The 24,607-nt window shown below is 49.3% G+C and overlaps 1 protein-coding gene across 4 annotated transcripts; it reads right to left on the reverse strand.

The window, feature by feature from the left end:
- Nucleotides 1–1,443: 1,443 nt before the first annotated feature.
- AP5Z1 (adaptor related protein complex 5 subunit zeta 1) lies at nt 1,444–20,056 on the reverse strand. 4 transcript variants are annotated; one of them, XM_050966557.1, is made up of 17 exons: nt 19,749–19,886; nt 18,085–18,222; nt 17,006–17,192; nt 13,880–14,024; nt 12,521–12,633; nt 11,791–11,959; nt 10,265–10,405; nt 9,531–9,568; nt 9,286–9,448; nt 8,761–8,939; nt 6,400–6,542; nt 4,864–5,020; nt 4,407–4,518; nt 3,763–4,042; nt 2,801–2,933; nt 2,398–2,612; nt 1,444–1,899 (listed from the first exon to the last, which is right to left on the reverse strand). In XM_050966557.1, the coding sequence occupies exons 1-17, from the start codon at nt 19,787–19,789 to the stop codon at nt 1,629–1,631; spliced, it is 2,625 nt and encodes an 874-aa protein (XP_050822514.1). In that variant the 5' UTR covers nt 19,790–19,886; the 3' UTR covers nt 1,444–1,628. The 4 variants fall into 4 exon arrangements, with proteins under 4 accessions (XP_050822514.1, XP_050822512.1, XP_050822513.1 ...); XM_050966555.1 differs by having other exon boundaries at nt 3,763–3,860; nt 4,871–5,020; nt 19,749–19,880; XM_050966556.1 differs by lacking the exons at nt 17,006–17,192; nt 18,085–18,222 and having other exon boundaries at nt 19,749–20,056.
- Nucleotides 20,057–24,607: the final 4,551 nt, after the last annotated feature.

Consider the following 24,607-nt stretch of genomic DNA (forward strand, 5'->3'; position numbering starts at 1 on the left):
CAGAAGGCTAGTGTCTGGCTTCTGTGCTGTGGCATACTCAGAACAGCGGGGCTAGGCCACCTGCACAGCAGTGCCTAGAGATACCCTTTAATTGGAACAGAAGCAGGTAACCGCAGGAAGACAGCTCAAGGCTCTTGCTGCCTTATTAATGGTCAAAAGAACTGTGAACATTAGCTTGACTTTACTCCATTGAGCCCTGGAAGCACCCCCCGTCCATTCCCACTCCATGCCCCTGCCAGCTGAGGGCTGCAGAGACAGGCACAAGAACTGCCCTTGAGCCTCCAGGGAATCATGTAGATCCCCGGTGCAGCCACGCCTGTCCCAGCCCAGGGAGCAAGAGGCTGAGTTTGCAGCATGACAAAGCAGGCCCAGCTACGGCTTAATTCAGCAGTACCAAAGCAGGCCACACACATACTGCTCTCCAGTTTTGCAGGCCACCCCCCACCCCCCATAAGGAGACTAGCGTAACTCACCCCACAGGAGAATTGGCCAGCCTCCACCGCTGGATGGGAAGCACCAAGCAGTCAGTCCCCAATTGTCTTTAGTTAGCACTGCATACTCTGCTAAACGTTCCTATTGCCAGAGTGCAGTCAGGGGCCCCTGGAGGGCACATGCTCGCTGCCAGCAGCAGAAAGGGGCATCACCACCCCCTTCTTGTTAATACTGTACATCTCTACAATGTGTATAGCTCTAGTGCAGACCTGGGACAAAGATCAGTGCCCCTGTTACAGGCCTGCTGTGTTCAAGGAGTTGCTCTTGGTGTGAAAAATAAACTGGATCCAATAAAACCTCCCTAAGCTTCATTCTGGGGGCAGTGGTTGGGAGCCTGCTTAGGCCTTGCTGGGTTCAATGTAACTTGGGAACAGAGACAGACCCTGGCTTACCTAAATCATTCCCACAAGCTGCCCATGCTTCAGTCCATTTGCTGGCCGCCTTGCTCTAAGCACCTGTTACAGGCAGGGAGAGCAGAGCAGGGGGGTGGGAACAGCAGGAGTCGTCACAATTCAGTCAGAGCAAAGGGCACACGTAATAGCTGAATGGTAGGACAGGGCAAAGTGCCCCTCAAGGGACTTGCTTTGGAGACGGCCCTCTGGATTTTCCGAATCTTGCAGCGCAGAGCTCCTTTGGCTGCTGCCGTGAGCTGCGAAGGGAAACAGGCTCGGCCCCTCCAGCAGATGCCCCTCAGGAAAACCCCAATTCACAAACTAGCCAGCGCCCTTCCCCTGTATCACGGCGTTTGTCTGTCGGGGGTGCATGCTGAGTGAGTGAGCCGCTCCTGTCTCATGGGGGTGATGTCACTGGTCTCACTGGACGGGCCAGGACCCGAGTCCCACTGCAGAAACATTGAGAGGAGTCAGTGGAAACATTTCCTGCTGCAGGGGCTGAGGGCAGAACAGCCACCCACAAACCACAGGGTCAGGCTTGAAGACAGAAACTGTCGGCTCTGGTTATTCCTCTCTTCCGTCATTTATTGCCCATTTCCAGGAAAGTGCAGCTTGGAGCAGAGCCTCATCCCTCCACCTTCCCCATATTCCATTAAGCAGAGTCAGCAGCAGCAGGTTAGTCAAAATACAGCACAGAGCCAGCCAGGTCTCGTCAGTCAGTGTACACTCAGAAATGCCAACCCCTCACCCTGGCACAAAGCCAATCCCCCTTTCTAAAAGCCGGCTGGCCGTCTTCATGGCGAGAGGCAGGGACACGTTAGTGTCTCGGTGAAACCGTGGGCTGGCAACCTCCGCTGATGGCGTCAGTACAAACTGAGCCACACTGGGCATTTTCAACAGGTTCATCAGCTCAGCAGCCCGGGTCAGGATCTCCTCATTGTCTTCCTCACTGTACACCGAGGCCATGGCAGGGCTCTGAACAAACGCTCTCATCTTGGACAGGAACAGGGACATCCTGCAGGAGGGAAGGACACAGCCTTGAACCAGCAGGAGCTTCATGAGAACAGCTCTAGATTCACAGAGCTCCTGCCTCAAAACCACCACTCTTACATCACTCCCTAGATAGAGCCTACAGGTGAAAGCACCCTTCTGGCTGGAACACAACCCCTCCATCACCACACCTGCTGGGTAAAGCTTGGATGGGAACAGCTGATGGCTTCCTCAAGAGTAACAGTGCCACCTCACTCCCTTCGGTGCCTCCTACTGGGAGTGGATGGGATTACACACTGCCTACAGTACACTAGTCTCGCTAACCACTACCCAGACACATGCACAAGCTGGCTGCCTAGCTGTAATTTGGGCTCCCCCGATCACACTTTTCTGTTGCTTTCACAGTTTGCCTTGTTTCAACTCCTGAGTTTTTCATTAAGCCAACAGGAACACAGCAACAAACATTTATTGGTAACCTGGCTGAACTGCACACTTAACCTTGACCTGCTGCCCTGTTTCACACCTGGGGATCAGATCCTGGCTGCGAGATGCCAGTTTGGTCAGCGTTGTCATGAGAACCGTGATGACACGTGGCGAATACTTGGGGATGCTGGCCGAGGGCCGCAGTTGCGTGATTTCAAACAGCATGGCCTCCAGGGCTTCGAAGAACTTGTTGATCTGCTCCACGGTGCACCTTTTGTCATATGAGACAGACATGTACTCTCCAATAGCCCAGACCTGCAGCAAGACAGGCAGAGAGGTATACAGACACCAGGGAGAACAGTCTAAGGACGTGACAGATGAGATTAGTTTGCACCAGAGGTAGAGAGGACAAGGAGGAAGTTTGCGAAGAAAGTCCCCCAGTAGCCTGCAGAGGGGGCTACAGGTAGGAGATCCTCTGGATCAGAGGCTGGCAGGTTCCTTACCACATAGGTGAAGATATCCTCTTTGTTCCAGATGTTGCTGACAGTTCCTGAAAACTCCAGAAGCTCTTTGGACAGTTCCACTACCAGGGAGGGGTGCAGCTTACACAGAAGCACCAGCTGGGAGCTCAGCACTCTGCCAGGAAGAAGAGAGAGAGCGATAGCTCGGGAACACAGACACCATCTCCAGACCACTTGTCACCCACAGATCTGAAAGTGCTCGACAAGAGGAGGAGAAGCAACGAGATTCAGTATTTCTGTTATGGCAGCGCCAAGGGCCTCGAGCAGGATCATGCCCTACTGCAGTAGGCAGACCTCAGGTTAGTGACCTGCCCAGCAACACAGACAGAGGGGCAGAGTTACACTTAATCCCTCCCTAGCACAAGTCCCAAACCCAGAGTTTGAGCTCAACCAACTGCCTGGCACCCACAGGGATCAGAGCAGGCTGCTCACCAGATTAGGTAACCCCAGTGACCCACTAGTAAGGGAGGAACCCGCCCCCCGACAGGAGTCTGCACAGTGACTACCGGTGAGTGTACATGTGTGAATGGCAAACAAGTGCCTCCGTGCGGGACAGTGGCTGCAGATGTGCTGTGATCAGGCTGTGCATGACACCAAAGCCCTGCCTGCAGTGTCCAGTGGCTCCAGTCACCTTCATCAGGGGTGGGAGTCCCTGCAGCTGTTTGTCCAGAGGGTTCATCCGCAAGACTCTGGTGTCCAAGTGCCTGTGACCCACATGGTTTTCGTGACCAAAGAGAGGCAGTTGTTGATTTCACTCCAAGCGTGCCACCCACAGGGCACCATGTCACTGTGCTCTCTGAAGAGAGGCCACGCAGGGATCGTGCCAAGGCTGGTTCCCAGCTACCCTTGGAAAGCCAGACCAGGGCTGAGGGCTCTGTGCTGTGTAACCCTCCTCCTGGCAATTCTATCCACTCTCTCCCCTTCTCAGAGGTGCCCATACTCACCTATGGACATCGGCCTTAAACGCCGGGATCTCGTAGAGCTGCTCACTCCTCTCCAGCAGCACCAACACCAGCTGGTTTATCAGGGGGCCGTCTGCAAACTGGATATGGAGAAGCATTTCCTTCAGCAAAACCACAGCCCCCAGCCACTCCAGAGGGGATGCCTGGAGCCTGGCAGCCTGATCCAAGTGACACAGGGTGTTGGGCAGGAGCCTTGCACTTGTCCTGCTGCTGCCCACACTTGAAGAGGCCTCACCGGTCAGCAGCTGCTGCTGGAAGCAGCCTGGCAAGGATTTCAAACAATGCTGAGCTACTGCAGTAAAGGCCCTTTTCCACAAAAGGAGCCTGCCTAGCCACAGCCTGTTCCTAGAGGTTCAGTCCCCAGAGAAACAACCCCCAATCCCAGGAATTCCTTTTACCATTTCCTACACCCACTGTGGGAAATTCAGGGTCCTGGGTATTTTCACCCCCCATTAAGGGCCAGAGCAAAGGGAAGAGGGCACCCTCCTGGAGTGAGCCAGAACCCAAGTCAGAGGGAGTTTAACCCTTTGGTTCCCATGGATATTCTTCCCATGACAAAGGGAACATGAGAGACAGCGACACACAGGACGTGAACTCTCCAGTTAGCTGCCTGCAGGGAGCCCTACCTCTGCCACCACACTGAAGTACAGCTTCAGTAAGACAGGGATGGTGTCTGCACACTGCACGACCCGGGGACAGCTGGCCATGGACCCCAGCAGCTGGCGAAGAGGAGCCAACCTGTTGACAACAGACCCCAATATCACCATGAAAGCAGTTTCCTTGAAGAATCCCAGCTTCCCAGCCCCGTCTTCTTCCTCACTACGTCCTTCAGCTTTTGAACACCTTGTAAAACTGAAGAGGAGAGGGAGACGTGTGCCACATTCCAGCTGTGCCTGTACACAGGAGCCAGTCTGTGATCGTACACACGAGCCATGCACAGCAACCCCAGCTCTTCCTCTGCACAGAACCCTGACTGCAGTGCTGCTTCCGCCTCCTGGAACCCACAGCCCTGAGGCAGCTGTGAGACGGGGAGTCATAGCAGCCCTATGCAGCTGAAATGGACGCTGGCTGCAGCTGGCTGACCTCGTACCGCTCAGGGGAGTCTCTGGGGGCAGTCTCAATGCGGAGGAGATACTGAAAGGTGCTTCTGTAGAGCGGGTGGCGGAAGGCCTCCAGGCAGCTGGCTGGCTTGGCAGCAGGATCCCAGGTGGCTCTCTCCGAGATGGGAGCAGAGGCAGATCTAGTGATGGACACACACAACATAAACTGAAGGAATGGGAACACAGCGGCAAATTGGCTAGGTCGCAGTTAGAGGAATGTTAGGGCGGAAGGGCCCCAACAGCTGATCAACCCCCTAGAAAAGTCCCAGGTTTCATTCAAATAGTTCCCAACAGCAAAATGGTTCTCAGGCCTTCAGAACAAGAACAGCAACAGGGTTAAAAGGCAGAAACCTGTGTATAAGAAACGCTGCATAACAGACGGGGATCTCAAGCAGACTGCACCATTCCTCAGCAGCTAGGCATGATGCTACTCTCCCAGCGCTCTCTCCAGCTGACTCAGCAGCATGCCCTGGCAGAGGACGGTGTAATGTCCAGCAAACCCAGTGCTCCATGATGACCGAAGTCCCCTCTGCCAGCACACAGCTCCAGTGTGAGTCTCCGTTCTAAGCCTCCCCAGAAGTGCTTCTACACTCCGAGGATCCCCAGGGCATGTATGGGGTAGCGAGCCAGTCATGTTCGTGTTCCCTTCCATTCTCACATGATCCCCCCAGGAGAGAATCTGAACTTCATGTCTGCCCGAGAAGCTAACAAGGGCAACAGGGCAGGACATAAGTGGGCCTGGCAGAATTTTTATTTTCTAATCATTGAGATGGATAATATCAATATTTAGTTTTAAGCTCTTTTTTTTGGTAAATTTTTATCCATTCAAATTTTCACAGTTGCAGGAAATTATGGGGGAGGGGGTGGCCAGATAATAATTACTTAATGACATGTTGGAGGCTCAAAACGTTAAAGCATTATAACCATCAAAACACAAAATATACACAGTAAATATCCCTCAATCAAACTCTAATCAAGGGGCATTTTTCTGACCTTGCCTATCTGTAAACTTTGATCATCATCAATGGAAATACTTTTTTCATCGGTTTGTGTCTATGATGAAATCAACATTTACCAATAAAAATCGAATCCTTCCAAGTCTACATGTAAGCCTGGCTAACCGAGACCACGAGGTCTGGCATCCTCTCTCTGCCAGTGGCCAATATCACGTGCTCCAGAGGGTTGGACACCTACCAACTGCTCAGAGATGGACATGGGGGAAGGAAGGGAAATTCCTTCCTGACCCCTGACAACAGTCAGTCTACTGCTCAGAAGTATGAGACCTGACTGTCCCTATCTTTGCACATGCAGCAGAACTACAAACGCTATTGGTCAGGTGCTTTCGCAGCCTCATATAAATCCACCTACGGTAGCTGCTGCTCTGAACTGATGCGGTCATGGGTGTTCTTTGGGTGTGGGGCAGCCATTTCAAGCAATTAGTTCTGGCTCAAAGAATGGGTCAGGACACTGTCCAGTGTCAACTCCCTCCTAAAGAGTGAGGAGGGGAAGGTGATGTCACCTCAGCTGGATGTCCAGAGCAGCCGCCAAACATGGCAGGTCAAGCAGCAAGTGAAAGATCTCGATGGCTGTGTCTGCACCAAGCAGAGCTGGCAGAAGATCCATGAACTCAGAGATCAAGGCTGGGCTATTCCATGCTAGGAGCTGCAGGGAAAAAACAGGCAGAGACTTTCACAAGCAGCTAGCAGTAGGGCTGCTTCTCTTCCCCCCCAACCAGGCTGGATTCTCCCACCTCAGAGAAGGCAAAGCATGTCACAGCAGAAGTTACAGGGGTAAAGGGAGAGGAACAAAATGCACAGACCTGTGGAGTGCTGGGGCAGGTCAGCTCTGAGACCCCACAGCCAGAGCGAAACATTTAGAAGCGAATGATCCAAGTCTCTCACAAACCAACACAGCAAGTTTCACCGCACAGAGCATTTGCTTTGAAAGGCGCTCAGGCTGGCCAGCACAGAGCTGGATTGACCCCACAGGCTCCAAAAAGGGGGGTTGCAAGGATGACACAGGAGATCCCAGAGGCCACCTGCACTGGGGCTGATCTCAGAACTAGCAATTTTGAGTCTCTAAGTCTTAATGCAAGAGAATTAACCCCTGCCCCAACCAGGCCCGGCTGTCCTGGGTGTTATCAGACTCCAATGAAGGAATTAAAGGGTGCTGTGGACAAACGAGGAGCTGCTCCATCCCACAACACAGTCATTCCCCTGGGACAGAGCCCATTGACACTCTTTCTGCTAGTTTGGTTGCCAAGCCCTTATTCCCTTGCCCACCCCCAACTGCTGCGTTACGCACTCAGACACCTTCGGATCAGAGATGCTACTCACAGCCTTTCAGGCCCTAAATAACCACGTAAACATTCCAGAACTAATCCCCCACCACATACATGCTTTTAAACTGCTGGTGAGTCCTTCCACTGTCTGTCATACATGCATGGCAATGGGCCCCAAACTGTGGGGCATGTGGAGAAATGTTGGGGATGGCGCACAGTGGAGCCTGGCCAGCCCCCACGGGTGTGTGTCCATCACCCAGCCGCAGCTCCACTCCAACCCCTGCTCCGCCCCAGCTGCAGCTCCACTCCATACTCCTGGGAAAGTTCTGCACCAAAAAATTAAAAATTCTGCACACAAATATTTTAAAATTCTGTATATCTTATTTGTTAAATAACGCAATATAATCACGCTAGTTTCAATTATTTTGGTAATTTATTTAAACTATAGTACAATGGATGGAGAACGGGGGTGGAGAGCACTGGAGGAAATCCCCGAATGCCCTTTGTCTAATAGTAATGTAGCTGGTATTGACTTCACTTCTAGTTATGAGTCAATAAATATATGCAGCCATATGCTCAGTGTTACATCAGAGGCAACTGAACAACAAGTGAGGGCTGGCGACTCAAACTCACAATTTATATTGGCTACTGACCAGCTCCAGAAAGGTCAGTAGCAAACAGTTCATGGAGCACATTTTGATAGGAAATTTTTTCAGTCCAAAAATTTAGACCAGATCTAATCACTCAAGCACCATAAGCATTTATAAGGTCATACTGTCCTTTATAATAAGGCTCCTTTACACCACTCTGGCAATGTAAAAGAGCCTTAAAATTTTTACACCTGTTTTATAATCTTGGGGGAATTCACTAAGAACAATGGGAACAATTCACTAAGCAGGCAGGCTGCTACATGCTGCTCTGCCTGAGGGACAGAGTCTGCCCCACTTACCTCCTCAGAAACATCCCAAAGCCCTGCCCCTCTATGCCCAGCATGCCACAATAGTGAGTGAGAGGGACAGTCTCTCTCTCTCAGGCATGACTGCCCCGCCCCAGTGGCGATTTACATCTCTACCAGCTATTCTGAGCACCCAAACCAACCTGCCTACACTGCTGGGGAGGGGTGCATGACCGCTCTTGCAGCTTCCCTTTGTTTCCCTGGCAGAAGTAATTTTTCTGCACGGAAGCAAAGAAATCTGCGGGGGCCACAAATTCTGTGCATCCGCAGTGAGGCAGAATTCCCCCAGGAGTTACTCCACCCCTAGCTCAGCTCTGGCCCCAGCTGCAGCTTCACTCTACCCTCAGCTCAGCTCTTGCCCCAGCCCCACTCCACCTCCAGCCGCAGCTCCACTCCACCCCCTATTCGCCCCCAGGTGAGCTCCACTTCTAGTCCTGGCTCCTCCCCCATCCCCAGCTCCTCTGCTGAGCCAACTGTGCAGCCACAGAGATGGGGCAGAGATAGATTCCATTACTGGTAAGGGGGAGTGCAACAGGAAAAGTTTGGGCATCACTGTTGTACAGCCACCCCCCTGAGCATTAGGGGCTTCCATTCCAAGGACACGTGTGTGAAGAGCAGTGCTCGAACCAGCCCCAGCCCCCAACCTTGAAGAGGTTTGGGAAGCTCCGTCTGAAGATGCTGAGGTTCTCTGTGAAGAATTGGATGTTGTCCCTGCAGAACTGGATAAACTCAAAGGCCAGCATTGGGCTGTGGAAGAGTTGAGCAGGAATCCTGGTGAACAAGTGCTCGTAAACTGCCTCTGAATCCACCGCTGCAGTCTCACCTGGGAAAGAAGGCACACTCAGGAGCTCAGCCCACGCAGCAGCCACGCTTCCAGGGCTGGAGATTTTACAGTGGCTTTTGTAACATCAAGGCCAAAAGCAATAGGAGGCGGTGGCATGGTCAAAGCTAGAGAGTTGTAGGAAGCCATTGAGGGAAGAGTATTTCTGTGCCTACTGATCTAATTCTGCCTCTCAAACAGAGGCCTGAATGAGCGCACAGGTACCGCAGAGATTCCCAAAGCTTATGGAGGCTGGGGGTGGGGGCACGACAGAAGCAACATCTCGACCCCCAGCAATCCCTGTCTGAGCAGCTCTAGGGAGGAGAGCACATGTGCACGGTCAGCTTACTGTGGTTCAGGAAGAACTGAGCAATGGGCAGCAATGCCCTGGCATAAGCAAGGTCCCCACTGATTCTGCCATGCAAGATCTTCAGGCAGGAGAGCGTCCGGTACACATAGGAGGAGTCCTGCCTGCAGATAATATCCAGGATAGTGACAGCCTCGACGAGACACTGCGCGAGGAAGTACAGCAGATCAGACCTGTGCAAACAAATCCTCCCCCGCAACCCTCACCCCTGCTCCTTGGGTACTTACAGCTTTTTGCAGGTCCCCGTCTGGTTTCTTCAGGGCCCCTGACAGAAACAAACCAGACTCAGTCCCCTGGTCCACGCTGGGTATTTGTCATTGTTAAACTGGGCAATGCTGCTGGTGTTGGCGTGGGCTCTACTGGGAATGGTTTAATGCTGGCAAGTCCATTATTAGATCAGTGGAAGTCTCCCTTCAGCCTTCAAAACCAATGTGATGAACTGAGCCCTCTTGGACCTCCCCGAAACACAGCGTATCCTTATTGAATACACAGCAGTCCTCTACAGGAGGCGTGGAAGAGACAGCCCAGAATTAAGGATGGTGCGGAAGAGTCGTGGACCCTCCTAACTCAGGTAGTTCTGAGCAGTTAGTCAAGAGAACCCCCACCCCAGTGTCTACAGTTTCCAAAACCCAAATCAACAGCACGAGGTAGAACGCAGAGTCTGGCAATAGAACCAGGTGATGTTTGAGAGCTAGCAAGCAACTTCTCCCATCCCCAGCTAATCCCTCTAGGGAGTCTCAGCTCAAATCCCTTCCTCTGCTTCCCCAGACACTAGGGAGTCAGTTAGTGTCTCCAAGCCAGAGCCATGGCCTAGCAGGTGGCTTGAATAGAGTCTTGGGCCTAGTCTCAGACCAGTGGGGAGACTGTGCCCTTGGCCCAGCAGGAGACTGAACGAGGTGATTGTTAAGAATGACCCTGAGGAGCTCTGACAAGAGTCCTACACACTCAGACCACAACTCACGCCGGTTGCTTTGCTCGATAAGCCGCTGGCAATATTCAAAAGCCTTCTCTCTTAGACGCTCCTTCGGGGGAAGCAGGCGACTGGAGGTGGAAGTAGCAGAGACCATGGACATGATAGATCCATCTACCTCTGATTTGTCATCTGCAGAAAAGAGATCAGCACAGATCACACGCTGCATGGTACTGTTTGAGAGTTTTACCTATGAACGAGGCTCTACAAACTGTCCAGCTCACCATGGGGGAAGAGATGATACAATGGAAAACACCCCTGTATTCACACCCTACACACTGTGGCAATAATCTTTGTACGAAGCACGCCTTGTAAGGGATCATTTGAAAACTCATAATTTGCTGATCAGTATTGTCCTGTTAAAATATGTGTGGCAACATTGTTTGTGAAGGTATAAGATTCTCCTGTTGTTGTTCTCAGCACTGTTCTGAACCCCACAGTCCTGCCCAGACATAAGTCAGATCTGTCCTATGCAAAGGAAGGAATGTGTGCTTGCCTTAATTTGCATTTAAACAGCAAACAGAGTCAGCAAGCAGAGAGGAAAAACAAAGGAAGTTTAAAAGGAGCATTTTTGACTGTTATGCCTCATTACTTATATTCACTTAAAATCTCTCTTTGTAGTTGTTAAACTTGTTTTACTGTTTTATCTAATCCAGTGAGTTCAAACTGAAGTGCCAGGATAACTTGTTACCCCAAATGGAGTTATGTGCATATCACTCCCTTAAAGGAACAATGGACTTCACATATTTGTACTGCCCAGGACAGGGCTGGGCAGTAGAGGATATACATTTGTGGGTAAAGATCTGGGACTGGGGGTGTGTTGGGGTCACCCTGCAGCATAACCAAAGGTGGTCACAGCCAAGGTGTGGCTGGCTGACTGCAGCACATACACACTCACACAGCTGGGAGTGTTTTACATGCTGGAGGCTGTTTGGGAGCAGTCCAAGCTGGAGGCTACAGCAGCATGGCATTCTAAAGGACACCCTGGATTGCAGGGCAGGGGTGACAGCTACTCACTACTCTGGATTGTACCCTGGTATGTCACAGAGGGGAAGTGGTATCTGATTCCAATCCAAGAGGAACATTCTGTTGGAGTGTGGGAACATTACGACAGCACGTAAGGGGATGCTATCTTCCCGCCTGGCCTTCATTCTTTTTCCATGAAGCCTGGAGGGATTTTTTCTGAAATCTGAGGGCCTACATAAATGGTTAATTCTGGCATATCAGATCATGGTCATTCAGCAGGCTCACTGCGACATTTCCTTCACAACAGTCGAAGCCCTGGCATCCCCAGCTATTGAGTTCAGGGACCATCATGCCCTGCCAATGCCCCTCAATTCCAACCCACACCCCTCTGTTGGACCAACTCCAAGAACAACTGGAGAGGCAGTGCCAAACATACTGAACCAAATGGTGAAGCCACCAGATGCCCTTTCAGGACTAGATCAGGAAACACATCCCACTCGGGATGTAATACAACACCCAACCACAGCCTCTAGGCACACACCAAGCAATACCTGAATTAGGGCTGTTCGCCCCCTCGCTCCCATAGCACAACAGCCACTTGCGCAGCATGGAAAAGGCCTGCATGTTGAGCCACTGGTCCTCTGTGTAATATTGACCAATTGAGAGCACCGTGAAGAAGTCTGTGGCAACTGCACCATCCACCTCTGTGATAGGGCCAGGCTGGGAATTAGAAGATAAACTGGGTGAAGTGGCAGGACTTCCTGAGGCAGAGATTGTTGGGGAGAGGGGAAGTGGAGTTCACCAAACACAAGAACTGAGTCAGTGAACAGGTTTGTATGTTTACATGTATGGAGAAGATGGGACCTTCCATAACAACCAGAGGCCCAGGATGGGAAGGTGCAGGTCTTTTCCCATGGGAGGGGCCCTCAAAGTCCTTTTATTTCCCATCTCCCTCAAAAGCCACATTTCAGCAACCTTCCGTTTCAAGATAAATGGTTCTCAACACGTGTCTGTGGGGTCACCAAAATCTGCAAGATGCTCTCTTCCACCTCTCCTCCTCCTCTGTCTGTGTACTCCCATTAGCCTAGGAGTTTGAAATCCAAACTCTGATGCTCAAGGTGCCTGACCGCTGCACCCACTGGCTGTCCAGCTGGCTAAGAACAGCAGCACTTCTAGATCACCTTTCCTTAAGATGACCTGAGCTCAGGAGCCTTTAAGGGTGGGGAGGTGACATGACATGGTCCAGGTCCTTTGTGAGGGTCTCTGGAATTCACCACTCACCTGCCTTGCCCTGGGATTGGAGAAGAAGCCTCCAGAGGGCTGTGCAACTCCTTGCTGAACGCTTGCGTATCTCAGCCAGTCCACCATCCTTTTATTGACCAGATTGGTCTGATCTACGGATGGAAAGCAATGCAGGTAAGGGTTAGATTCATCATAGCAAGGGGCCTCTGCAGCACGCTAGTCACTAACCGAACTGGTACACTTTAAATCTAGCCCAAGACTGCCAGCAGAACTCTTAGTCCAGCTCTTAGCAACTCTCAGAGCAAAGGGATTCGCTCACAGTCAAACTCTGTAGGTGATTTTCTCTCACACCCCCCCCCCCGGTTCTTCTACTTTTACACAAGCTCAGAGACCAGCATCTTTTGTATTCCGTTCACAGCTCCGTATACGATTCCCACCCCCTGGCCTTTCCCCCATCCGCCACTCCTGTTCAATGCTATATTTAATTTCATCCGTGTTCTGCACAATTCTTCAGACTGAAGTCAGAAAGTGAGCACAGGAACCTGGGATTTGTAATACAGATCAGCCCAATGGTACATCAATCCCCAAGTCCTGTCTCCAACAGCAGCTGTTGGAAGGGTACTATCAGAAGGTGTGATGTAATGGAAAATAATGGAATAACCTGTCTGTTGGGGGATGTTTTTTCCCCTAATTCAGGGAGTTGTGATTAGTCTGAGCCCTGTAGCATGAAAATGAATATCCCCTATACAGTTTTATCCTATTTAATGTAGCAGAAGCCCAGGGAAGTGGTGCTGTATCCTAGGCAAAGGCAAATCCTCCATTCCAGCATGCTCCTTCAAGCCTCCCCTAGTCTCTGTCCAAGGAGCGCAAATCTTGGAGCAAACTCCTGAACCTTGTCGCAGCACAATGCATCATCTCCTTCTCATAGGAGTATTTCTGCACCTTTTTCCATCGAGCCCCCCATGACTGGAGTGCTCTCCCAAAGCCTACTCACCATGCCATCACCTCACAAAATAGAGATACGCAAACTGGGGAACCATGCAAGTCTTTCCACCCCCACCCCAAGCGCCTCAGGGTACATATTTATATCGCAATCATTCTCAGAGGCCACAGTGTAGGCACATACATATAGCAAGGATCTCTCTGCCTAAAGAGAGAGTATCTTTCTGTTCTGGGAGGTGCCTAGCACACTCAAGGGCATTGAACAAATAAGATGATGATCCTCAATGGATCAGAGGTTCACTTTCCCTGGGATATAGGTGCCATTTATAATGGCAATTTGCAAGTATCCCAAGCCATTCTCTTGATCTAAGCCTTTAAAGACCCTTCTTTACCATCATGCTGTGTGATTGTGATCTGTTCATTCTCTGTGGGTCTCTAGGACCCTCTGGCATTTACCTTCAGTTAGGCTTGCTGGAGATAGACTGATGATCTTGGAGAGTAGAGGAAGAAGGTGCCGTGAACTCTGACCCTCAGGCAGTCGCCCTTCCAGGACTTTTACAACACGCTGTCCCACTGCTAACACCTCAGCCTTTTTATGTCCCTTAAAATGAAGCAAAGATTAAAACAAGATGATCATTTGCAACTGAGATTTTAATGATTTCAGCCTTACAAACGCTTAGATGAGAGCATCTCTGCTCTGGTGCTGAGTGCATCTATTTTACCATAGTCCACAGATCTCTTCTACAAGCTGAAGTCACAGTTCCCAGTGGAGAAAACATCTGTTAAAGCAACAAGTTTGTGGACAGCCACAATTGAAAGTTGAATTTATTTGCCAAAAGTGGCTCTAGCGGACACCCTTCAAATATAATGCTACATTCATCCCGAATGGATGGAGAGGCAAATATAGAGCTAACAACTCTATATAATCCCTAGTGGTGAATTTGCCAGTATGATTTTTAAACACAAGGCTTGTGGCTTTGAGTCAGATTGATGAAACTCGTCCTAACATGCCTAGTTAGCTGGTACTTATAAGGAGAATAAAACACTCTGTTTGGAAGTCTCACTGTGGTTTAAGATACATAATTAGATAGAATTGTCAGGGTACCTGGGTCTCCCACAAAGATAACCCCTCCTTTGGGATGACAGGCAGATACCAAATCTTTTAAGAGGCTGCCTGCAGCCGGGTGGTTACCCTGCTCCTGCCCTGAAGGGCTTACAACAGTCCTGGGAGAGGGCTGTGGCAGGGGAAAGGCTGGGCTGATTGGAAAACAGCCACAGTTGTGGCTGGCTTAATCAGGGCCCAGCTGACCCTTATAAGAGGGCAGAGGCCCAGAAGGATAGACAGTCTCTCTCTCTCTCTGCATTCAGAGAGAGAAGGGCCTGGCTGCAAGGAGCTTAACCAAGTGCCTAGAGTGGAGCAGGGCTGGGGAAAGGCCAAGGGAGCTGGGGAGCTTCAGTCTAGGAAAGCCTCAGGCTGCAGGCCTGTGGTAAGGCCAATGGGGCACTTGGGTTGCAGGAGACGTCGCAGCAGTGAGTCGTCGCCTCGTGACACTGATCAGGTGGTAGCAGATGGTTCTCTTCCTCCTCCAAAGCCATCATGCTAGCAGAAACTAAAACCCATGCAAGTATTCAGAGTCTCCGACAGCTGGCTGCCTCATCCTCTTGATCTAAAGGATGTAAATCAACACCAACCTGTGGCATCACCTTGTCCACTAGTTATCAGATGTGTGCCCTACTCAGGGAAAAGCAAGTGATTGGGTGTTGAGCTATACAGCTTTCTAGAGGTGAGGGAGCTGCACTTGGGAACCCTACTCAAGGCTAGCAATCCTGTTAACATACAAATACATACACCCTCCCCGCCTCCCCACACATGGACAAATGAACCAAAGAAACACATTAAAGAGGTGGCTTCTGATTTCGGGATCCAGTAAAGGAAAATGGTAAGAGGAAACTCCATCCCTCCTGGGTTACAAAGCTGTGACACGGGGAACTGAAGGAACCATGTCATCATGCTGCTGACAAGTAGCTCCAGGAGCCTTGCCTGCTTTCTAGAGAGAAGCATGATCAATGGCAGATTTCCAGTTTTAAACAAGTTTACCTGCCACTTAGAGGATCTGCTCTTCACCTGTTAGAAATGCCTAAAATTACATCTGCCAGTCTACTCTCCCAACAAACAGAAGAGCAAGAGGCAGAGAAGCCAGGGAAGAAAGTTGCAGCAGCTGCCTCTTTCTGGCAACAGTAAGGCTACAAGCTCTGCATCTCAGGCAAAGTACATAGGACTGACAGAGCTGCAATGACAGGTAGGCAAATAGAATGAGTGACTCACTTCCCACATCCACTTCAGTTCCTTGCAGTTAGAGGAAGAAACCCATCTAAAGGAGACACTGACAGGCAAGAACGAAAGATAGGAGGGTCTTTTTGTAAGGGCTCTGCTGAATAGTTCCTGCTTTCATTACATCAACTGGGACATTGCTCATTAGTGCCACCTGCTGCAATGAGTTGCAGTAGCAGCACTGAATCTACCAAATCAAAGCCTCAGCAGCATCAAAATAGAGCAAAAAAATGTGTTATGGTTCCATTTCTAATTCAAAGGTAAATACATAGATAAGAGGCCGGTTTTAGATCTGGGAATTTTTACATTTTAACTATGCAACTGCATTCTGGGGAAACTATGCAATTGCCTTCTGCTTTATAAATAAGTTACTTTCCCTAGTAAAGGTAGATTAGAGCCTTGCAACACGACTCGAACCTGACAACAAGTGAAAACAACCCTCCCCTCACCCTTGGGTTATCTCTGACCACATCTACCTGCCCTTGGGGTTAGCAGCAGCTGCGTGCCATGTTACTGCCAGCCACCACCACCTTGCTGCGCTCTGTGCATGCTGCAGAATGAGCGGGCCAAGGAGTTGCAGCACACAGAGCACAGCAAGTTGGGGATGGCCAGCAGGAGCATGGCATGCACCTGCTACCAACCACCTCTCACCACCAGGGGCAGGAGAGATGGATAGTGGGCTCGGGGAGCCACCATCAAGCCAAGTCTCAAGGATGAGGCAGTGGCAGCTCTTACACAGGTTGGGGGGAAGTGTAGGTTCAGGTTGGTTCAATTCTGACAATGACTCAACACTCTAATGTCGGGCTGGGATCAGCTGTGCTTGGCTCAGGCTTTAAAGTTAGGCCAAGCAGACCACTGCACATTATGAAAAACCAGCACCATAAAGAGGTTAGAAACCACAATAAATTTACTTCTCAATCCTTTCCTTTGCAGGCATGAGCAGCAATAGATTGAACTCTATTACAGGAGCTTGCACTGAAAAGTTCCTTCCCGCTCCCCAAGTCACAGAGCCCACTGCTCTCATCCACTCATGATAGTCACACGTTGATTTTAAATATCTCATCATCAAATCCTGAATACACAGAAAACTTTACCATTTGATCCCAAACAAAGCATAAACTGTTCTTCTTAATTTACATGAAGTTCCTTCTGTTCTTACGTATACATATGTAAGTAAGTTTTACTCCCCTTGAGTTAAGCGAAGGGGTGATGGAATCTAGACAAGATTCCTGATAGCACAGTCCATCTACCTGAGCCAAGAGGACGGAGGATACTAGACTCAAGAGCTTTGCCTCCTGGATTTCATCGCAGGATAGGATCAGATAATTGCTGGGTGACATCTCTCTCAAGATGGCAGCACACAGAGCCTGAATCTGCTCAGGACACTTGGGCAAACACAGTACTTTCTGCAACAGCTCTACAAATTTGCCATCCAACCTACACAAAAAAAAAAAAAAAAAAAAAAAAAAAAAAATCTATATATTAAAAAAACAAAACACAAAAACCAGTCATCCAGGCATCACTGAAAGAAAACAAGAGGATAAGAATGTTTACTTATATTCCTATTTGACAGTCTTGATAGAGTGTCTTCTTTGAGGCTGGCCCTTAGTAATCTCATATTACTCAATCTCTTCAGTCTGAGAATCTCTGAATTTCACTCCTTTAATGAGGCCTGATCCAATTCTTAATGAAGTCAGAGGGAATTTTTTCCACTTACTTTAAGAGGAGCTGGACAAGGTCTCTAGTTTGCAAGGGGAAAGAGAGTGGACTGGATTTCAACATCTGCAACTAGCACAGCGTTTTCATGTAAAGGGAATTTTTTGCAGTCACCCAGCCTTCATTTCTGATCTGTCAAGAACCGAATGCTTTGCATCTCCTGTGTACTGGACAAGCACAAGCTTCAATTTGGACATTTTATATTCTAATAGAAACACAGCTGCTGGGCTTAGCACACTGAAGAGGATGCTAAAAAAATATTTTCTGTTACAGAAACAGAAGATAAAAAAACCACAACCAAAACACACACACAAATTCCATCTTCACAGGTTTTACTTTTCATGGGTAAGGTGCAGAAATATAGATGTTATATAATAATAGACAGTAATAGATTTAAAAGAGCACAGCACTCACCCCTGGGTACAGAGACATATTGGTAGATACATTAAAATACGAAAAAGCTACTAACTACTTTTGGTCCCTGCAAATGCAATCCAAAAAGGAAGTAGGGCATATCTGTAGTAGTATTGATCTACAGAATACTGAAACACATTCTTGACAGTACCCTGTTACAGGGACTACCTAACTGGGCTTAACATATCCTCTCACTCACTTCCGGACATATTTTGTGGCTGAAACAATAAGGAAAAGTCTCTGCAAACAGTCAATGGTATCATTTCCCAAGTCGTGATTCTGGAGAAGGCTTGTGATTCGGGAACTAAACTTCCTCAGTTCTTCATCCTGGATCTCCCTAGTGAAGAACAGCAACACAGGAATTAGGAAGCTCTAAACCAGGAAAATTCCATGGTCTAAAACATATAGAAACAAAACCACATAAGTCCACATTCCACTGCTCTGTTAACCTCAAAGCCAAAATACTGGTATCAAACCTATTTCTGTGATTTGAACTGTCTGAAATGTTTGTTCCTTTAAAACCATTTCCCCTTTATTTTTGTGCTATGTGGTCTTTATTTGCTTTTCAAGTTCAAGAAGCCAATTTGTAAGCCTCTTCTCAAATGGCAAGTGTCTTTAAAGAAAGGAAATAAACAGCTACTACCACTTCAAAGCTATGACTGCTAAACTGGCAATTTAAGTAGGAAAAGCTTTAATATCTCCTACAAACAAGCCATTCATCCCTTCATTTGCCAGAATGAAAACAAAGCCAAAACTAGGAAGACCCAAGGATGTCTGCAACTCTCCTCTGAACACATCATCCTGCCGGTATCTCAGCAGTCCTCTCTGAAAGAGCATTTTAGACGCATCCTTGGGAGCAAGGTTTCAGGAGAGCTTCTGAGAAGGCTGAATCTGGAATTGTTTCCAGTTGCACTGCAGCTGCACCCACTCCCACCGCCTATTGTCAGCAATGGGGAAGCCTCTCAGCGGAGACCAGCTCCAAGAGGCAGCCTCCTGTCTGAAGTGTCCCCTTGTAGCGGCGATAGGTTGGGCAGATCACTTCACGTCCCTGCCTCAGCCTCCCCGGCTGGGCAGTGGGGAGAGTAACACTCCCCACCCCGCTGGGTTTGCAGATGTCAGTGTCTGAGCAACCCTCAGGGTGGGAGCACAAAGCGCTGGGAACACTCACAGCCTCAGGAACGATATTGGTCAATGCACCAACCGAGACACAACCCCTCTCTCCTGCCTGCCCTCAGCGATCACTGCCCTGAGCAGAACCAGCGACCTATACAGGGACAGGAAACCCCCCGCACGCGGGGCACACAACCCAGGCGTCCTGCTGCCTTCATCCCCCACGCGGGGCAGGGAACCCAGGCGTCCTGCTGCCCCCCTCCCCCACGCGGGGCACACAACCCAGGCGTCCTGCTACCCCCCTCCCCCACGCGGGGCAGGGAACCTAGGCGTCCTGCTGCCCCCGTCCCCCACGCGGGGCAGGGAACCCAGGCGTCCTGCTGCCCCCGTCCCCCACGCGGGGCAGGGAACCCAGGCGTCCTGCTGCCCCCCTCCCCCACGCGGGGCAGGGAACCCAGGCGTCCTGCTGCCCTCCTCCCCCACGCGGGGCAGGGAACCCAGGCGTCCTGCTGCCCCCCTCCCCCACGCGGGGCAGGGAACCCGGGGAAACCAGGCGTCCTACTGCCCCCTCCCCACGCGGGACAGGCAACCCGGGGAACCCAGGCGTCCTGCTGCCCCCTTCCCCCACGCGGAGCAGGGAACCCAGGCGTCCGGCTGCCCTGAGCCTCTTCACCAGCCACCAGCGAACCCCGCCTCAGGCGGGGCCGCGTCGCTGGCGGAGCGAGGGTCTGGTTAAGCCGGCTCCCCCAGTACCTGGCCTGCCGCAGGAAGTTTTCCGCCCCCGGCGCGAACATCCCGCCGCCGCCGCCAGTCAATGTGCATAACAGGGACCTAGGGCAGCAGCGGAAGGAGCCACACTGTCTCCACTCCCTCCCTGACCACTTCCGGCAGGCGCGTCCGTGCCAGATAAGGGCTCGTGTGGAACGCGGCTGCCCCCGCACGAACAGTTCCGGGAGCAGTCACCGCCCTGCCAACCCCCCTGCGTGGTGATCGTCGCGCTCTGATGAATCATTCCGCAAGGGCTGCGCGCGATAACAGTATCCTTCCGCCGCGCGGGGCCAGGAGAGGCAAGAGAAATAATCCCTCCATTATTAGGGGAGGGGACGGGTTGACGTGGCTGAAGGCTCATCCGTGTACAGCCCCCCCCCATAGGAGTATCAGGGGCTTGCAGAGGCCGGGCGGTAGTACCACCTGTGCCCCTGCCCTCCCTCACGTTGCTAGATGCCCCAGGATGAACAGGGACTCTCCCTTGGGGCCCAGCCCCCCTTTATCCCCTGCCAGGGCCTGGGGGGCACGAGGCTCCTGCAGGGGCTAACACTGCTGGGGGGGGGCACCCAGGGGCCCAGCCCCCACAGGCCCCGTGTGCACTGCAGGCTCGTGCAGGGCGTGGGACTGCTAAAGGGGCCCTGAGGGTTGCCCAGTTTTCCTTCCAGGATGGTCTTTGATGAAAGACTAAAATTTAATTCCTGGAGCTCCAGGCCAATCCTGGAGGTTTGGCAACTGTAGAGCCCCCTCCCACGCTGAATCAGCCTAGGGTGACCAGACAGCAAGTGTTAAAAAATCAGGATAGGGGTGTGTGTGGGGGGGTTAATAGGAGCCCAAAATCAGGATTGTCCTCATAAAATCAGGACATCTGATCACCCTAAACCAGCCTGAGACCGCTCAGAGCTGTGACGACTGAAGAATGGAGCCTGTAGGCAGAGGCATAATTTATGCACAAGTGGCATATACAGGGGGTCTGCTAGAGCAGCTACCATGATACAGAAATTTATTCATCATCACTGCAACACTTACTGAAACCCTCCTCCCAAAGCAAAGCCTGGAAGAACTATTAGCTGCAGGAACTTAAAATGGCAGCTGCCCATGGAGGTGGCAGAGGTGTAGCATGCGACCAGCCACGCTGGGGAAGGTACAGTTGAAGAGAATTGACCTCCCTTCAAGTATCACCTTTTAGCAGTTAAGGCTCTCACTGTTCACAGTCAACGCCAAAGCCCAGCTGCGAGGCACTTGCCCCTGAGTATAGGACCAAGGCAGATTCTCACAAAGACAGTCACAGCAGGGTGTGTAGAAGTGTGTCTGTGGAGCAGAGATTTTACATTTTCATTTTTGGAAAACGTGACACTGGCAGAAGCTCTTAGCCTTCCCTGGACCCAATTGAAAAGAATGAATTTCGAAAAGGCCAAGATAAAAACAGCTAGCCAGCAGGCTGTCTGCATAGGTTCCAAAAGGTTAAAAGACATGAATATTTCCTTCCTAGAAACATCTCTTCTGACTGCTAATAAGCCTGTAGCTTTATAGCTGCACTTACCATCAGTCTTTCAGCAGGAAGGGATACTACTGTGCAAAGTTTTCTGGTTCTTTTACCTTTGGGAGTTGAATGCCTTGAGCCACTCATTGGTATAAAGTTCCTTAAAGAGCTTATTCACTAACAGTTTCAATTAGCCATCTCTGTGCCAGCTCTTGCTGCCCTTAGAACCAGAAACTTCCATTGCTGTAGCTATTGACAAAGTCATCACAGAGCATAAATCAGACATACAGAAAACAGAGGGCTAGAGACAAAAGGTTCAGCTTTTCCCAAATGTAATACAGTGGGGAGCTTGTCCATTATATTTTAAAAATGGGTCCAACACCGATGCTATATTTAAAAAGGAAGATGCTAAAGGAGGTGCCCAGATCTCACTCTCTACAGATTTTATCTGCGATGTATTTTTGCTGATCTGGGTAGGATTTTTAACACATGAAGAAGCCAGCCAGATTATGGCTACTTGGCAGGGAGAACCCATCTTTAGGTCCACTGAGGTCTTTGTGGCATTCATATTAAATTCTGAAACTGAAAGCCAGTGACCTTGTTAACCAAAAGGAGCAGTTAGATTAGGGATGGTGCAGATGACATAAGGTATCAAAAGGGAAGAACAGGGCATAAGAATTATGTATCCTTAAACGGGAGGACTTATACATGGGCTGAAAACATTTCCAACTTCTGAACTTCACAATATGCTGTCTTATCATTTACAGCAGCAGTTGAAATGGTTTAGCACAGAACTGATGAAGACCCCGATGGGTAAGTGAAAACTTGATCCTGAGTCTACAGCCAGTTTGAGGGACGATAGGCTAATCCACAGGGAAAAGATTATAGATCTTGATGCAGAAAAAAGGTTATTTATTACCAACAATATGATGAGCTAATGTTTCCCAAATGTACCTTCCAAATACCAGAGCTGAATTGATGGCTCACAGCTAGGATTTTTCTGGACCTTGAAGATGTACAAACATACACCTAATGTTCTGTACATAATTCAAGGGCAAGGATGGAGAGGGAGAAATATTTAGGTTCTGTCATCCCCAAATGTACACTGCCTGTTTATAGCCATGCATGAGACAGAGTGCCCAAGAGACAGGCACACAAAAATAGCACCTGCAGCACAGAGCAACACAGCCCTTTGGGATATTCTACAGCAGGGAGAGCTGAAAGGAAGGCAGGCCCAGTAAACCTCTGTGGTTCCATAGACATTGATAAGTGATTCTGACTACACTGAAAAATAACTGTTACAAAGAAGACAAATGTGCCAACCTAGGCTTCTGCTAGCAGTGAAACACTTATTTGCCACAGTTACTAACTGTACAATAATCATGTGGAGCCAGACCCTGTTTTGAGCCAGCCACACCACAATTGATTACAAACTGGGCCTAAACACAAGCAGTTTATACCAAGAAAGATGATGAAATCCACACCACAGGCTGCTGAGGAAATCTTCCAACTCATCACAATGCTATGCAGGCAGTAAGAGCATATCCTTTAGCCACTCAAAAGGAGTAAGCAATTTCAGGGCACCTTCTCTTTAATATATAAATTTTATTTCTGGTTATAGAAACAAAATGCTAAGAGGAGACACAATACTCCTCAACCACATACATCAATTTAAGATAATAGATAACAGAACAGGTAAAATAAATGAAAAAAATAGTAGAAATTTAAAACTTTGTTATAGCTTTAAAATACTAATGTTTTGATACATTAGAAATCACATTCAGATCTCAAGTTACCTTTAAAAAAAAAGTATGGCTCCTTATAAAAAATACTGGATCCCATTTGACACAAACATGCAGGCCCCACCCTTGGATGTTGCATTCCCACACCTTCCCCTTCCTTGGTGAACACAGTCCTCTCCCCACCATCCCAATTTGTACCCACATACTCCGTAGTTGCAGACTGTTTCACAGATGGCAACACTTGCAACATAACCAGGAGAGAAGCTGAAATTCACATCCAATGCCACAGACCTAGCTTTTCCACTTTAGAGATACAACCTGCTTTTTAAAGCCCTGATTAATAAACTGGTCATGAAAAATACTTTCTGTATCAGAAAGTACTCTAGAAAAAGTTATGGCAGGAGATGTCTTCTCTGGCCAAGAACAGAAGCCAAAATGCAAACAAAGCTACATCCCACCCATACCATTCTCTCAACTAAGTGCCAAACTGCAATGCGGAGGCGGCAAGGTTCTGTCCATATCAACCCATTGAGATATTCTGGGGTCTACTCTCTGTTATACATATCACTCCCCCTCCCCCCGCCCAACACGCAGGAATAAACTCTCACAGTCTTGGTTAGAGATTTAACAGTTTTCTAATAGATCTTCAAAATTTGAACAGATTTTATTGCCTTCTTACTGGTTATTTGGTGTTTCTTATAGTTACTGTTGAGATTAATTAAGATTGGGTTTTCTGCATGTGTAATACAATTGCCTGATCCTTCTGAAACAGCTCTTAACACTACTCTGGAAACTACTGATATTAAATTACACATCCTCTCTTAAAGCTTGCATTTCCTGGCAGTCTGCAGAACTCTAGTCTCATCAGGATAAAGAGCGCTACAGTAGGAATCAAAAAAGTAGTACAGCTTTGCCATTCTGTACTATTTTCAAGTACACTTTTACATTTTTTCCTGCTCTTATTTTTCATAAAAAAGTCTCTTCAAAAGTACTACTACTCTGGTTCCCTGTGACTGCAGGGACATTTGAGGGGAAAAAAAAAAACCAACAGAAAAAGGGTGCTCAAGTTTACACTAACTCCTTCACTGTTGGACCCAGTTGTGTATGTCAGCAGCCTGTCCACTTCAAAAGTGTAGCACTTTAGTCAGTGTAACATAGGATCTTCTACACCAGATTTTTAGCAGTGAGGCAGAGATCGGGAAGGGGATTTGCATTTTTCTACTTCAATGGTTTTTAACCTGGAGTCTGCGAACTATGTCTAAGATTTCCAAAGGGGTCCACACCTCCATTCAAAATTTTTTTTAGGGGCCCACAAATGAAAACCACTGTTCTGCTTATCTAAATCCTTTCTTCCAGCCAGTCCTAGAAAATATCCTGACACTGCATCTGTTTTTTAATGATGGTTCTGCTTTTGAGAGTTTTCAGTGAAGCCAAATGGAGTGCAAGAAGTCACATGACTTATCCTAGGTCATATGAGTAAGCAGCTGAAGCCCACACTAACTCCCAGAATGCTGACTCCCAGGGGCCTTTGCTGTAACCTTTAGGTCATGTCTGGAGAGGATATGGAGCAAGAACCATAATATACAGAGGGTCAAATTTGGATTTCACAGTGGCTTTTCTCC

Source organism: Gopherus flavomarginatus, chromosome 9 (assembly GCF_025201925.1).
Source record: "Gopherus flavomarginatus isolate rGopFla2 chromosome 9, rGopFla2.mat.asm, whole genome shotgun sequence".
Classification (NCBI taxonomy): domain Eukaryota; kingdom Metazoa; phylum Chordata; order Testudines; family Testudinidae; genus Gopherus; species Gopherus flavomarginatus.

Excerpts from the sequence above, each read along its gene's own strand:
- AP5Z1 (XM_050966557.1), bottom strand. The coding sequence starts at position 19,789 with ATGTTCGCGCCGGGGGCGGAAAACTTCCTGCGGCAGGCCAG. Across the intron at positions 18,223-19,748 it reads AACTTCCTGCGGCAGGCCAG|GGAGATCCAGGATGAAGAAC; the intron begins GTACTGGGGGAG and ends GTTCTTCACTAG. Across the intron at positions 4,519-4,863 it reads ACTCCCCTGAGCGGTACGAG|GTTGGCTCCTCTTCGCCAGC; the intron begins GTCAGCCAGCTG and ends TGTTGTCAACAG.